The sequence below is a fragment of the Trichogramma pretiosum genome, unplaced genomic scaffold, assembly GCF_000599845.2.
Source record: "Trichogramma pretiosum strain Unisexual culture from Peru unplaced genomic scaffold, Tpre_2.0 scaffold48, whole genome shotgun sequence".
Taxonomy (NCBI): domain Eukaryota; kingdom Metazoa; phylum Arthropoda; class Insecta; order Hymenoptera; family Trichogrammatidae; genus Trichogramma; species Trichogramma pretiosum.
Window position 1 is genome coordinate 156,523 of NW_019641228.1, and position 15,920 is coordinate 172,442.

The 15,920-nt window shown below is 43.3% G+C and overlaps 1 protein-coding gene across 1 annotated transcript in view; it reads right to left on the reverse strand.

Annotated features, from left to right (window-relative positions):
• Nucleotides 1–2,037: 2,037 nt before the first annotated feature.
• The window catches only part of LOC106649933 (protein phosphatase PHLPP-like protein), a 34,934-nt gene continuing 21,051 nt past the window's right edge, over nt 2,038–15,920 (reverse strand). Inside the window, exons 6-17 of the mRNA XM_023458321.1 lie at nt 13,599–13,749; nt 13,298–13,501; nt 12,414–12,567; nt 11,880–11,940; nt 11,167–11,427; nt 9,995–10,240; nt 9,112–9,274; nt 7,236–7,588; nt 6,338–6,893; nt 4,849–5,393; nt 3,241–3,617; nt 2,038–3,156 (exon numbers count right to left, since the gene is read on the reverse strand). Coding sequence (XP_023314089.1) covers nt 2,804–3,156; nt 3,241–3,617; nt 4,849–5,393; nt 6,338–6,893; nt 7,236–7,588; nt 9,112–9,274; nt 9,995–10,240; nt 11,167–11,427; nt 11,880–11,940; nt 12,414–12,567; nt 13,298–13,501; nt 13,599–13,749 — 3,424 coding nt within the window. The 3' untranslated portion in view covers nt 2,038–2,803. The remainder of the gene's footprint in view (nt 3,157–3,240; nt 3,618–4,848; nt 5,394–6,337; nt 6,894–7,235; nt 7,589–9,111; nt 9,275–9,994; nt 10,241–11,166; nt 11,428–11,879; nt 11,941–12,413; nt 12,568–13,297; nt 13,502–13,598; nt 13,750–15,920) is intronic.

Genomic DNA, 15,920 nt, shown 5'->3' on the forward strand with positions numbered 1-15,920 from the left:
CGTGCAGCGTGAGCGAGCTCAACACGTGCGCGCAATTTCGCGGACCTCGATAGAATTTCGTGAGTCCTATTACTCTTTTCAACGCACACATCCACTTACAAATACGCGTTTGAGTTTTGCACGTGAGTTGAGAGAAATAGAGAGAGAGAAAGAGTTGGGGAACCCAGCGTTAAGGTGGGTTTTTATTATTTTTCTTATACATTTTGCACCACGTTGTAGCATTACGTGCGAAATTTCTTTTCTTCTTTCATCACACCGAAAGACGAATAAGCTTCATGGTGAAATTTCTCTTCCCCGGTAATAAATATCGTAGATTTTGAATTCGTTACGTCTATATTTTTCTATGTCATACTTTCAGTTTGGATTTACGACCATCAATGTTGCATATGAATTGTTTTTTTGCAGAATTTTAAATTGTCTTTGTATTTTGCGTAAAGTACATTTTTAAATATTTCATTTGTTTTCAAATACGATGGATATGAAAATTACTTAATTGAGATTAATCCTTTTTATCACGAATGATCATCAAGAGCTTTAAAGTGCACTTGAAGATCAACTAAAAAATCTTGATATTATTATAATTTCTAATTTTTTATTCAAATCTTTTAGGCAACATATAGCTCTAAACCTTATGAATGTATTACATCACCCATTTCAATAAATATTTTGATCTTTTCGACAATTAAAGGTATTTCGATATCAAATAACCTTCAATTCAAATAATTATCTATCACAGTACGTCCATTGCCCATAATAAAAACAGCGAAATTTCGATTTTTATGCGATCTTTTTTTTTATTTTGGTATGCTCGTAATGCAATGATTTTTCATACCATATACTTTACCGAATCGATGTATGCTCGCTGTACATTTCTGTGATATCCAGATCGTCAAAGAAGTGACATTTCCATATTCGCTTTTACAACGAAAAAAAAATGAATCGCTTGAAATTCAATTTCACACTTGGATATATTCTGGCGCGGAGGAATGGAGAGCGCGTGTGACGCGGTACATTTAAGTATTCAAAAGAGAGCTCATCGACTACTTTGAGCTTGTCGAAGCGCGGAAATGCACTCTGCACAAAACAGTGCTCCAGAAAAAGAGAGAGGGATAGGAGAGAGATAAAAAAATGTATAGATATTCTTAAGGGGCGAAAGCTCGATATGGGAAATCGAGCATGCAAAGTGTATGTGTATATGCGAAGCAGGACACTTGATAGATATACGCTATAAATGTTTTATATTATATATTTGTGAGCACGTTTAGAGAGTCAAGCGTTTTTTACGCTACGGTGGATTGTGTTCATCGAATATTCAGATACGGCGCACGATTAAAAAAAGCTCAAAGAGTCTATAATAAAGATTCAAATTCGCTCATACGCTTTGAGTGCGTGTTATATCGATAGCAATCTTTACTATTATTTTTTAATCTACCAAAAATAATAAACATTTAGAACAAACTTGCTACACTTACGTTATTTATTTACTTTTTACTTATACATTTTATACATATTATTTTACATCAAGTTTATTCGCATGATATAAATCACATCGCATTCATCCGCTACAAACTTGACGTATTTTTCGTTATTTGGCATCGTATATATCTCCCAATCTCTCGGCAATCGGAAAAATCAAGTAGACTCGGGTTTTCTCCTCATTTTTGTTGTGTGCAAACATACTAGAGGCAACAGAAAAAAGGTCGAGTCTGAAACTCACCACTATATACCGCCGCCATGATCGAAGCTGCCGGTTATCGTTTCAATATTAGCCTCGTTGCACACAAATGTACGAACGAAATAATAATCATGAAGCTCGAGCGCAATATGCACCTCTGCCATGCATGGACGCTCATATGCGCGTATGTACATATGCGTACGAGCGGCCGCCGTGTGCGTATATACATCTTCATTGTGCCAGAGAGACGAGCTTGCGCAGGCCGTTAATCTCTCTCTGTACTTACCGAGTTTGCGCTTCGCGATTATCGTCATTATTATCGTCGTCGCGCCGCTGCCGATAATGAGGTTGAGGGCTTTCTCTCTCTCTCTGTCTCTCTCTCTCTCTCTCGGTGCGAAATGGCAAAACTCCGCAGCAGCAGAAGCAACGCTGCACCAAATTGAAATCGCGCCACTTAAAAAGTCGACAAATTCGTATTTTGGAACAATATAAGCATAAAATTTATACTTTACTGCAGTTTCGTAGATGTATAAAACAATTGTGTAGAGTACGCGACTCAATGCCATTGATAACTGAAAACGTCGAAGTAATTGATTCTCACTCGGTAATGCCATAAAAATTTTTTTGTACAAATCATATTAGCTCCATATGTACATGTGGTATTTACTAACACCTCAAACACTTTCTTCTTTCTTTCTTCTTTTTTTCGTTTCTCGCAGCTGTCGATACAATAATTATTCGTTAAGAGTATTTTACAGATATTGTTCGCAAATTATCGTTTGTATTTTATCGAGAGAAGAATAAGACGTGCGAAGTATATAAAATTATGAACGACTCGTCGGTTTGGAAAATGCTTTCTTCGTTGCATTTTTCTTTTTAAGTTCGGGTAATATTCATAAAAATGTCATTATTTCATCAAACGCAAAGATAAAAATTTCATACACTCCGTATTATACAACAGTCATAAATTGTCTCGAAATGTTCGAGGGCTGTCAATTTTTCTGTGTTTTTTTTTGCTCATTCATCTCAATTTTAACAGAAAGAATAATTTCTTATTTTGTACAATTTGTATAATTAATGTAAAACTTAGATATATCTTTGTAACAAATTTATAATATTTATGTGAGCTCATAGTTCAGTCGTGGCCACACCCCAGTACTGCTGCATCCTGTTGGCGTCCTGCTCGAGCGAGTCCAGGGCGTTACCGCGCTCCTGTATGACGGCAAAGTCGTACTCGAGATTGTAGGGCATCAATCGCTGAAGACTGCCGAAGTACGCGGCGTTAGGGCCACCGTTGAGGACGCGCCGGCCGCTGCCGCCGAAAGCCGAGCGCAGAATCGGCACAGGCTGATGTATCGTGGCCGTCGTCGTCGTCGAGGCTGCACCGGAGGTCGTTTCGAATGATCGGGCGCTGCCGAAACGCCGTGACAGAAACGGCACACTCGAGGTTGCGCCGAGTTGAGGCGTCGAGCGCGATTGACCTACGGGATGAAATGATCATTTTATCATCATGAAGAGTCGAAAAATTACGAATTGTTGGAGGCAAAAACATCAGGGATCATTACCACCTCGACGCAACAGCGTGGCAGAATTCGTCGTGGATGAGATGGAGCTAGCCTTGGGCACGCTCGTCAGTGTGTCGAGCTCCTTGTCGAAGAGCAGCTGCGTATTCTGCTCGAGCATGTATTCCCAGCACCTGAGCTGCTCGTCGCTGGGCGGCGAATCTCGCTCGATTATCACCTGCTGCTGTTGCTGTTGCTGCTGTCGGAGCTTGCAAGCGCTAGCCAGACGACTGCTGCCCGAGGCTCGACGTCTAGAGCGAGGCTCGAACAGGCCTATCTCGCTGGCCTGATCGGACTGACCGCTCGGCGAGCTTCTTTCCTCGCGCAGCTGGTTGTCTTTAGCCAGGCGTTGACTCGAACGACTCGATTTCACGCTCGATCTGTTTGTATCATATTATTTCATATATTCAATCGAATACATTGACAATGTGGATCGAGTAAATGCATAAATTTTTATATACGAAGCAAATATTTATATACGCGCGTGCTTAACGTTATTATGTAAACATATACACTATATGTATGAATCGAATCGCACGTCTCTGATTTGGAAAAACGAGCAAATAAATATAATCACATGTAAATATCGATGTAGCTGGTTTTATCTGAATGGCCATAACCCGTCACAAATTGAACAAAATCGTAAAGATGGTTTCAATAATATTAGAATGCTGAATATAACAAAAATAGTGATTGTTTATATTGATTCTAACAAGAATAAGCGATAGGAAGTATAGGGCAGTAACACTTTATCCGTGTGCTAAAAAAATTGTTTCTTTGAAAAAACAAAGACATGTCGAAAACTTCTTATCCTTATTTACTGTGCTCTAATAAGGTAATATTCTTTTCCACGAGCTGGCAATCTCTAAATACATGTACTTTTGTCATTGAAGCAACTAGCCGTCGTAAAATTTTTACTGTTTTTATAATAATGGCATTGGGAATGAAAAATCCTGGAAAATACGTTTTTCATGATATTTTGTAGATTTTCGTTTACGTATCGTAGAAAATCCACGTTTTTCAACGAGAGAAGATTTGTATTTTACATCCTATAGTTTCGTTTTTTATCTTTTATATTTATTAGAATAAATGTAAATAATTATTCTGTTGTTGTTATTTCCATTAGTATTTTACGTGATTGAAATGGTCTTTACGATTTTGCAAAATGATCGCGGTAGGTCATGAGTGGGTAGCTTCAGCTACGTTAAATAAAGTCGCGTTGATCCAATCCGTACCTACATACAGGCGCGCGTGAATAATTCGTAGTATCGAGGTGTTGAATTCGATGCCGAGTGCACGATTTTTTTTGCCGTAATAATATTTCCGTAAATTTAATATTTACTATATCATGTATGCTTGGGCAAACGCGTGAACTCGATTACAGTTCAGTTATATTTACTTTTCGATGTAAACAAAATTTGCACGTGCATAATACATTTGTTATCTTTAAAGAATTAAACAGCGACTGGTACGATTTAACACAAGGAAGAAATTGTATTATACGTGGTTTCCGATGAGAATTGAAACCGTCTTGATGTTTTTCAACAAATTTTTAAATAAACGAAAAATTGCAAGCGTATATTATCCTGAAATTGTCGTAATATTACCAACCTGTTACTCATGAGGTTTCTCAGTACACCATTAAGATAAAAGCCGTTAACGGAGCTGGTCACAGAGTCGTTATTTCCAGGGGATGTTGTACCAACAGCTGCCACAGCTGCAGCGGCAGCCGCGGCGGCGGCATGACAACAACAAGCTGCCGAAGCTTCATTGGCAGCCAGTCTGGGCATGCAGCACGGACAGGTACAAGCACCACTGGCAGCGGCTACATCTTTGCTCTGCTGCGCTTTGTTGTATTCGTGCATGAGCAGCCTATTGATTTGTTGTTGCGCCTCGTCTTGCCGATGATTGTGCAGCGGCTGTTGCGGTGGCTGCTGCTGCTGCTGAGGATTATTACGACTAGCGGACAGCCTTACGACCAGTACACTGAGATTATCCTCGGCTCCATAAGCTTGAGCCAAATCTTGCAGTCGCTTGGCCGCCAGCACGGGATTAGCCTCGGCGCGGGCCTCCCTCACGGCCTCTTGGATGCTCAGCACTTCCCAGAGACGACGATTGCCGATTATCACGAACTCGTCGTCGGGCTCGATGATTACCTGTATGAGCAAAAAAATTACACTCAATTTACATACGACTATATTGAATCAAATTATACGCATACAATTAATATAATTGAATCGGGTTATACTTTGTAACCACGACGAAAATTGAATGATTTTTCGCTTGTTTCGCCTCTCACATATTCGGTTAAAACTGCAGTTTTCCAACATTCGCTTCATTTGGGTGGATTTAATGAGAATAATGTGACATTTTTTCCAACTCGAACCCAATTAAAATTTACAACGCCTTTACAACACGCCACGCGCAAAATTCATTACGCGCGCATTATAAATACATGTTCTGTATAATGTACAAACGTAATATTAATTCAACGCGCAGTGCCCCCGATATAATATACGCAAAGCTCGCAAAGAGAAGGCGAAAAAAAAGGCATTAACGCAATTCCTCTGCGTGTGCGCGCGAGCTTTCAAGCTCCAAAAATAATGAGCGAGATTGTGTTTTTCTTCTCGTTTTACTCTTTTTCTCGCTCGCTCAACGTTATACGTATGTCGGACACGCGTGCAGTGCGTAAATTTTTGCTTGACATAACGTTTTTATACAAGCGCGCATATTATTATTTTGGCTGCGCGCGCAAAAAAGCATTTCAATGCGTATTTTCCCGTTGTTATATCTCGGGCTGCGTTAAATTATTGTCATCATCTCGATATTTGGAAGGGGTAAAGTACCATACAATATACGAGCTTTTAATCGAGAGATGAAAAAGAGAAAAATAACGCCGCGTGCTCGAGTCTCGAGGGACAAGTAATTTTTGAGCACATGACTCGGTCCGCTGCAAAAGAATATCGCATTATACATATGTAATTCGCGAATATCCGTCAGCATCCCTTTACAATTGTTCTTGCTCCCAAAGCTCATTAACTCGAATCGCGCAAAGTGGAAAAAACTCGCTCGGCTCGCATATAACAAAGAAAAAACTCACCTCCTGACTCGTTGGCTCGGGCATGGCGATCGGTAGCAGATTTCCACAGCGCGTCTTCTGCTCGGGAGCGCCAGCGGCGGCGGCGGCTCGGCCAGCGGCACCGGGTGGCACGTATTGGGCCGCGTGACTCTTGGCCAGCTGGAGCGGTCCCGAGGCTCGGCACAGCACCGCCTTGGCCTCGCCGCAGGTCGCGGCCGTCAGCACGTACTTGGCCGATCTGACTCCGTTGACGTCGTTGGCCTCGGGGTCGTGCTCGAGGCGCCTCAGATGCACGAGGGCCGCGTCGACGCCGTAGAGCATCCGCATCTGCTGGTTGGCGTGGAGGGCCGACTCGTTGCGGGCCCCACCGGTGCGTATCTCCCGCTGGGCCGCCAGCAGGGTGTAGCGCAGGTACTCGTGACGCGTCTCCTTGACGGTGCGCTCCTGAAGCAGCAGTCGCGGAATCATCTCTTGGAGCGAGGTCGGGGCCTCTTGGCTGCTCGAGCCCCCGTCGAAGAGACCGAAGAGGCCCTCGGCGTTGCAGAATCCCGGCATTCGTACTTGGCTCACCAGCAATCTGCAAAGGAGCGCATATTCGTTGGTCGTGAGTTTCGCAGCTGCTGCACGTACCAGACGCATTAAAAGCTCGTCCGTTAATAGCGTTTCAACTGAATTCCGACGTATTGGCCGCGGAGTTTAAGTCTCGAGAGTCACGAATGTACGTTTCAAACTCAATTTATTATCTATGCCTTGGCTTCTCTCCTGCCCACTTTCGTGAAATATACAATATCAAATCCATAGGCAAGAAGCGCGCGTCGTGTACGTGAGCCCGGTGGAGCTTTGATAACAGCATCAAGGCAATTTGCGCAGTACATAGTCGCACTACAACTGTCATTGTAATTTCCTTCTCGAAACTTACCTCTCTCTGGTGCCGGCGGTCTCGGAGAAACCCAATCTCCAGGGCAGGTGGACGACTTCGCGGGCGTGCTGACCTCGCACCGGCGTCGTGCTGGAGCTGGCCACCGACGAGGCGCCGCCGGCCGTCAGTGGCCCGTTGCCGTCGCTCATGGGGCCGGCGCCGGGGCTGCCGGATTTGCTCTGGCCGGACACGTCGACGAGGCTGAGGGGTCGTCTCGTGCTGTTGTAGTGCTGAAACTGGCGCGGATCGACGCGCAGACGCGAGTTGCAGGATATGTCGAGGAACTGCAACTGCGCCGACAGAAGATCGTCGAGATTCAGCCGGTCCAGATGGTTGTGAGCCAGATCGAGTACCTGCGACAGTTTTGAATTTTTGATTAATTGATCCTGGAGCAGTATGCTGTACGCGTGTACAGGCGCAGCCTCGTTCATCAACGCTTCTGCAGCTAGGTATACACGGGCTAGAAGCCCCGAGATTCACGCGCCGCGCCGTTGCTCGATCTATAGCGTGCACGTATCCGGGCAAAAGCGAATAATTGATGTATGCGCCTCGACGCTCACCCAGTCTATGTATTCGCAGTTATATACGCGCGTATATATGCATCGCTATCGTGGCAGCTGACTCCATATTTATGACTGTATGAATACGTTACTTCCTTGAGGATTTTACCTTGTTAATGAAAAGAGTCGAGCGCGAGTACTTATATTCATGATTAATTTAAAAGCTCCGCCGTCTGTCTCGCCCTCCCTTTCCTCTTCCTTCCTCTCTCACCCTCTCGCTCTTCGGAAGTCTTAATGTCTCAATCGGCGGAGTTAAGTTCGTTAAAGGAATGAAAATGAAGAAAAGAGGCACGACTTTGAACAATTTCTTTGAAATCTGCACCGTAGTAGTTGCTTCAGTCGCGCAGTATCAGCACAGCGATGTTAAATTCAATTTCAAAGTATCGTTTTCTCTCTTTCTCTCTCTCTCTCTCTCTTTCTTTCTTTCTGTGTCGGCTGCTGCGTGGCACGCGCGGGGCGGAAGAGGAGCAGAAAAAAGGAGAGCTCAGAGCACTTAATTAAAAGTTAAAAATGAATTTGAAAAGCTGTAAGCTGGAATTGTATGCAGCCGCCGCCGTTGCCACCACCGCCGTTTCATTCGGCCAACCTCTTTTAATGTATGGAATCTTTCTCAAGCTTAATGTTCTTTTTTAATATCGCATCAAGACATTTTTAAATATTCATTTCGAACGCTCTCACCCTTACTTTTGAGACGCGCGTTTACAGGCCAAGTCAGCGTGTCTTCGGCCTCTTTTCTTCTCTATTTTTACTTTTCATCCCTTGAAATTTATACACTTATTAAATATTTTTAATAGCGAGACGAAAATGAGTCGAAACAAAACAAAAAAGGAGAAAAAAATCTGAAATTAATAATCCAGTTCTTTGGGTAAACCTAAAGGTTCCGGTGCAGTGCTGCTGCTGCTGCTTATTACATGAAGGCGGAATTGCCTCCCGCGGGATACGGTACGTCGATGTGGGCGCGCGTACACTGTCTACGACGTTGACTAATTATTCTCCATAAGCTACCAGGCATCTCTCTTGCTCCCTCTCTCCCTCTCCCTTTTTCTAGGTACTTAATACGAAGCCCTCTTCAAAGATTAAAAGCCGTGCTATATATACATTCTAATTCGAAAGGTTTGTATAGCTATACACCTGCTATCTACTGTCGATCTATCCGTATACATGTATAGTTTGAGAGACATTGATATTGAATGCGATTCGAGTCAGAAGCGCTGCGGCACGATAGGTCAAAATAAACCTATATATGTAATGTGCAGTCTTATACTATATATAGCTACGTGATAAAGCTATCTCGAGGTAAAAGCTACTTTACTTACCTTGAGGGAAGAAGTTTTGTTGAAGGCAGGACAACTTAAAAGTCGATTGGAATGAACTCGCAGCACCCTCAAGTGGGCCAAATTCGCCACGTTATCCGGCAGATATTGCAACTTGTTACCCGATAATACCAGCTCCTCGAGTTCGTGCCACGAGCCTATGCAGCTTAATTGGGGGAAAAAGCAGACAAGAAGAAAAACATCAGACAAGAGAAAAGAAAATTATTAATTCAGCGCGTTTAATTCTTACCAGATATATCGCGCACTCGACTTTCGAGAGCGGTGCATTATAATCGCACGCGATCAGCAGACGTTTCGTACATACATGCGAGCACGCGATTGATATATTAAACAGCCCGCGATTACACGTACACACGTTCACATCGTAGCGAGTGAAAATTCAATTTCACTATTTAAATTGCAGCAACGTATGCATAGAAAATGTATGATTTAAAAAAAAGAAGAATAAGCCGTCTTCTCTTCGGGCACACGTAAAAAAGCGTAGTTCAGCAGCTGCTGCCTGCTTGGCAAATTTATAGCCACGTGTACGCGAGGATTAGTCTCTTTTTCGGGGTCGACGCGAGCCAGCGACCGAGTGCAGTGGGATTCGTCGATTTACCCGGGGAAAATTGCATTATTTTAAACACGCCTGGCATTACGGTATTTTTTATATAAAATGCAGAAACACGCTACAAGACACGGGTCAATTAATTAAAGTCCGCTCGAGAATTTAAATAACGATCAGAGCAGCTTGTATGCTGCGGAGGAATTACACACTCGAAAGCTTATCGCAAGGACGACGGACGCGCAGTGCAGGCAAAAAAAAGCTCCGATCAGCGTATTATAGCTCGAGTATTATAGCCTCTAGCAAGATAAAAGGGCTTACCTCTCGGGCAGAGCATCGATGGAATTATAAGCCAAATGTAGCACCCTGAGAGCTTGAAATTTGGCAAGAGTATCGAGGGCCGTGTTGCTCAATCGATTGCCCGTCAGATAGAGCTTTTCCAGGCAGCTGCGGGAACGATCGACGCAGGCCTCCTGATGACGGCCTATCCTCGTCGTTGTCGATGGCTCCGTGTAGCCCGTGGGCAGCTCGGACAGGCGATTGTTCGACAGGTTCAATACTTTCATCCTGGCGAAGCGAATGGACGAGAGCGAGCGAGGGAGGGAAAAAAAGGAGACCAAAAAAATTAGACTCTTTTGTTTTCGTGTTTCTATAGGTGCACACATCGCGTATACACTGATGCGGCGCGCTACCTCTCGCGCCTCTCTTTTGAATTGCATAATATATTATCCGAGGAGCGAGCCAAGATAAAGCACATAGCTCCATTAGAGCTCGAGCCGCGACCTTTACTCTTTCCTTTTTCTCTCTCTCTCTCTCGCTTTTTTTTCTTCTTTTTTTGGCGTTAATTTGTGGAGCTCGTTAAGGAGCCGCCGCACCGGCCGTGAGATGGAAGATGTATGTCGCAGTGAATTTTTCGACGTTACGTGCTGCACACCTTTTGCACCAACTTTTAACTTGATTTTCCGCTCAGCGTTTCGGAGCGCCCGACCAAGTGTGGCTACGCGCACGTCTGCATAAGTGTTTAATGAACTTTCGATGTGTGCACGATTCATCAAGCGCAAAGTCTCGTGTACAGGCATCGTAATTGTCGTCAACACAAAAACTGATATGCACATAAAAATTAAGCCTCGTTCAGTTTTACTGCGGGTGCGAGATTTACTTTTATACGGAGTTTTTGTCACGGCTTAACTCGCTTATTATCGAGTTAACTGCTTGTGCGAGCACGCGCCAACGCCAAGAATTACTTGATTAACTTGTTTGAACTGCTGCCGACGCGAGCTTGCGCGTAATATTTAATTATTGCATCGTAATCGTCGCGAGCAGCGAGTTAATTTTCGATAATTAAAAATTATAGACGTCCGTGTACCGTGCCCTTCGTGCGAATCATATCAAGTTCGACGTATTGGAAAAAAGGGAGAGAAAAAAAACGAAAAAAAGACGTGCTAAAACAAACGCTATAACGTAATATAATACGGGCTGGCGCTAAAACGTACTTGAGGGTATTGTGGAAGAAATTGGCTGGCAAAGCCGTGAGCGCATTGTCCTGGAGCGTCAGATGCACGAGGCCGAGCTGTCTCCTCGGCGGCGGCAGAGCTTGAAGCCGATTGTGCGGCAAATGAAGCACCTCCAAGCGCGACGAGGCCTGCTGCGACAGCAAGCGATCCGGCAGAGCGGTTAGAAGATTGTGCGAGGCGAACAGGGCACGTAGCACCGGCAAATCTGGCGTCCATTCCGGCAGGCTATCCAGTTCGTTGCTGCACGTTGAAAAAAAAGTACAAAATAATAATAAAGAAGCGTACTGATTTTTTTTTTATTCGCATGTATTCGCACTTGTATCGTGTATGTACGAGTGTCTTTACTGCGCTACACAAACGACTTTTGAATATTCAAACGATGAATGTTTTCACGCGCTAGTACGTAATATTTGGATGAAGCATCACTAAAAGCTTCCCATATACGAGCTTTCAAAAGCTCGAGTGTAGCGAACTCTTCAAGATTCGAAACGTAGAGTAGCGTTGAAAAATTATTTCTTTTGCATGCGCGCACTCGCGTTTTTACGGCTCTATACACATTTGGGTGAGCGTGTGTGCGTGTGCTTGCATACGATGCTTTTATGTTTTGACATGCTTGTACACAAACACATGCTGAACATGTATATACAAAAGAACAAGCAAACAGCTGCGAAAAAGAAGTCATAATTACTCACTATGAAACATCCAGATGCTCCAGGTTCGTCGGCACCGGCACAATGGTCAATTTTTTCAGCTCTGCGATTTTCAAACGTAGAATAACAGCGAAGCAAAGCAACGAGACGACACAGCGCATAAAACAGAGAAATAAAAATAACAGTGAACAAAAAAAATGTGCAGAACGGAGGGGGAGGACTGCAAGTATGAAAATGAGAGTCAACACTATGTGTTATACATTCGTTAAAAAAGCAGAAATAATAAGGCACAAAGCGTGCAAGCTTTAGACTTTAGACTTGCTTACACGTATATAAAAATACTGACTTTATAGCGTCAGATATAGACGGGCCAAGACAGTAACGAAAGAAAGTCTATAAGGAAGAAAGTGATGGATAGCAGAGAGAGAGAGAGAGAGAGAGAGAGAGAGAGAGAGAGAGAGAGCTTGCGATGCTCAAGCACAGCAGTAAGAAAAAAAAAGAAGGCGCAAAAAGTATAGACCCTTGTCGCAAACTACGTTGTTTATTGCAATTGCTCTGTGAGTGCGTATCTCTTACTGTTATTTCCGGCGATAAGGGAGACGAGACTGCGTCCGCAGAGAGTCAATTCCGTCAAGACGTTCCGGGCGCATCGTACGCTTCGCAATTCCTGAAGCGCACTCAGATCGAGCTTTTCGATACTGTTCTCGCTCAGATCGAGATGCGTCAGATTCTGAAAGGAAAATAAAAAAATTCATACATACAAACATACAGGAACAATAAATATAAATTCATCCAATGCACAGCCTAAATATAACAAGCTGGAACTATACGTGTCTTGTGTGTGTGTATGTTATACCTATATTATATATTGCTTTTGATACGAAAATATAATGAGGAGTTGCTAAGCGACTACCGGATGAATTCTCTCTTTTTTCATCTTCTTTTTGTATCGCGCACAAACTAAAATATAGACAGAGTAAGGCGAAATAAAAGGAAATACGCTAGCATATTTTGGAGGAAATGCGAATAACGTGTAATGTGTACGATATATCGGGGGGAAATTCTCAGGATCTGTGACGGCGCAAATTGTTGATATTATTTTTATTCGCGACGACTCGCGTTCTCGATATTTTCACTTCTTCATCGCTAATTACATCTATCGTGAAATTCTGTCGCTCTCACTTCTTATTATGCAGCGATCGCGATAGAAACTTTTAAAGATTTGCAAGTGTCTATTACCGTAAGAGAAAAAATGTCTTTATAATTTATTCGAAGCATCCTTGCAGAGCCAGAACGATGCGATATATTTTCTGCACTGCCAATAGTCTATGTTCATTCGTCCTTTATACGATATATGTAAGAGATTTATAAATGACTAGTCTTTTTTCGTGAAATTTATCATTTCAGTCAGACGCGTGACGGGCAATCGCTCAGACGCTTGAAAAATTAATCCAACTTACCCCGTAGTTACCGAGAATAATGTTGCCCTTCAATTGGTTGTTTCTCAGATTGACTTTGTACAAACTGTTGTTGTTGTTGTTGTTGTTATTGTTGGCCTTGCTGCTGTTCAAATTACTCTTCTCGTCACTGTTGCTTTTATTGGCAGCAGTAGCGGCATTAGCAGCAGCAGTAGCAGACGATTCTCTGCTCCCGGCCAGCACATCCTGCGTATACATGTAACGTGTATCAGAGGCATTAGTTCGATAAAAGAAAGATTTATCAATCGGGCTTTATTCTGTTAGAGGTAGAAAATGTACTCACGGTAAGAGTAAGTGCTCGCATCTCGAGCAAAAAGTCGGGCAGCGATTCGATCAGGTTACCAGCGAGCGATAATACGCGCAGCTGGCCCAGTCGGCCCAATTCGGCCGGTAGTTCTCGGATGACATTCCGATCGGCTATCAGCTCCTGTAAGCTGCAACGATATTCCAAAGCAAACGGTTAAGAGACAAACGAGCTTCGAAAATAGAGACAAGAAGAACAAAAAGAAGAGGGAAAAACACTCGAGGAAAGAAGAGTGAGAGAGCTGGATGCGATTAGAGATTGATGCTCTATGGCTATACAGAACAGGAGTTTCGATCGATGTGTCTATATACAGGGATAGGATTTAAAAGAGACATCTCGCAATCGCAAAGGCTCTTTGAAATTTGTTCTTTGTTATTTTCCCAGAATAAATTCCATAATAGTGTAATTTCAGCTTCGATTGATGCGGTTTGCGTGTATGCGTGTGTGTACGCCCACGGGAGGCAATAACTACGTACCATGTACACACGTTATTGTAAATTGGTCATTTGAAGCAATTCAGCGCGATGCGTGAAAAGATAATGCACATGCATATATATTTGTATCGTTTGAATTTTCCCCTATAGCTCTGTTATTTTACGATTATTCATGCGTAATGTATATTATATATTAAAAAGCAAGTAGCTATTTTTCGCTTCTCTGGAGTACATATTATATCATACATATAACGCGAACCGAGGTAAAAATTCCAAGGCAAAAGCGGATCGTGTGCATTAGTGACCTAATTATCAAAACCTGAGCATGCTGCTACGATGCTCTAAATAATGAATAAAAATGAGCAAGAGAAGACTAGGTAGCGCAAAATTTTCACGAAATAGCGAAAATGTAGGTAAAGCAGGGTAAAAAGAGAGACGCTATGTGTGTATATACGCGTATACGGCACGCGGCGAAGGGTGATTAATGACGCAGCCGTTATCTATTCGGCGTACAAGTGCGCAACACGTCCCAGGCAAGCACTCGCGCTCGCTCGGGAGAATGTTTTTGCGGCCAGCGACCGTATCATAAAGCCCAAATAGTTTAATTATACGCGCTCGCAATTTCAATGGGACTCGTATGCGTCCAGGTGAAATCTATTTCGTCATGTTTATATATACGTGTGTACATATATGCGCTCACACGCGTGTAACAACGACGCGTGGACGAGCTCGTGCCGCGCGCCTAGATAACTGTATCAAAAACGATGATCGATGAGCGCGAGCCCGGGCTTGCGCCGCCACTGCCGTTTTATAACTCGACGCGCGGAGCGAGCTCGCGAGCGTTACGCGCTGTATGCGTTATGTATACACGCCGCGCGGCCGAGAGAAAAAATGCATAAATTACAATACTTCCGGGCATCTGGGGAAATTAAAATTATAACGTTAATATCGCATATCAAATGTACTGACGTCGATCGATCCGAGCTTCTGCTGGCGGCATAACTCCGGCGCAGAAAGGAAAGTGTGCGCTGTTATTATCGAGCCGAGTGCACCTATGTCTGCAAACACACGTACAGACACACACGCGCGCGCGCACACACTGCTGCGGAGAGATTTTCCAGCTCTCTTCTTATTCTCGAATTTTCAGCTCTGGGCACTTAAAAAAGAGAAAGAAAGTAAAGAAGAAAAAGGGCCACACTCTGCACACTTGAACTTAAAAAAATAAGAATTGAAAAACTGGCGAACGAACTGCTGCCGCCGCCGCGGCTACACTTATAATACACTCGAGACGCGATCGCATACAAAAGCAACTGACGGACGGACACGCTTTTGGTCTCTTGTTGCTCTTATACTCTTTATAGCATACTGGCCACGCAAACTCTCGTACGGTATATACTCTACTCGGCTCGCTCAAGGAAAAGAGAAAGAGAGAGAGAGAGAGAAAGAGAAAAGAGTGTATGTGTGTATGGGTATAGTTATACTTATAGCACATTGGGCAGTAGCAGGTAGTTGCAAAGAGAGGAAGTCGAAAGGAGGAGAAGTTGTTGGCGTCGGCGGTGGTGCACGCGCGAGAGGCCTGCAAGGATGCATGCGATGTGCTCGGTACACACACCTACACGCGTATAGATGACCTGCTATGTACGATTCATGTATATGGTCAATTCTCTTCCAAATCGAATGATCAAAAAATAAAACGCATCAAAAAAAGCTCATTTTCCCTATTATCTGTCATTTTAGAGCTTTTCTCAAATTTACCATCACTCGCTTTTCAAAACGTTTAGATATTTTATGCATTTTTTTACTTATTCATCCATAACCAAATCTTAGAAGGTATAAGCTAGCATTGTAAAAAAGTTCTAAGAATTTT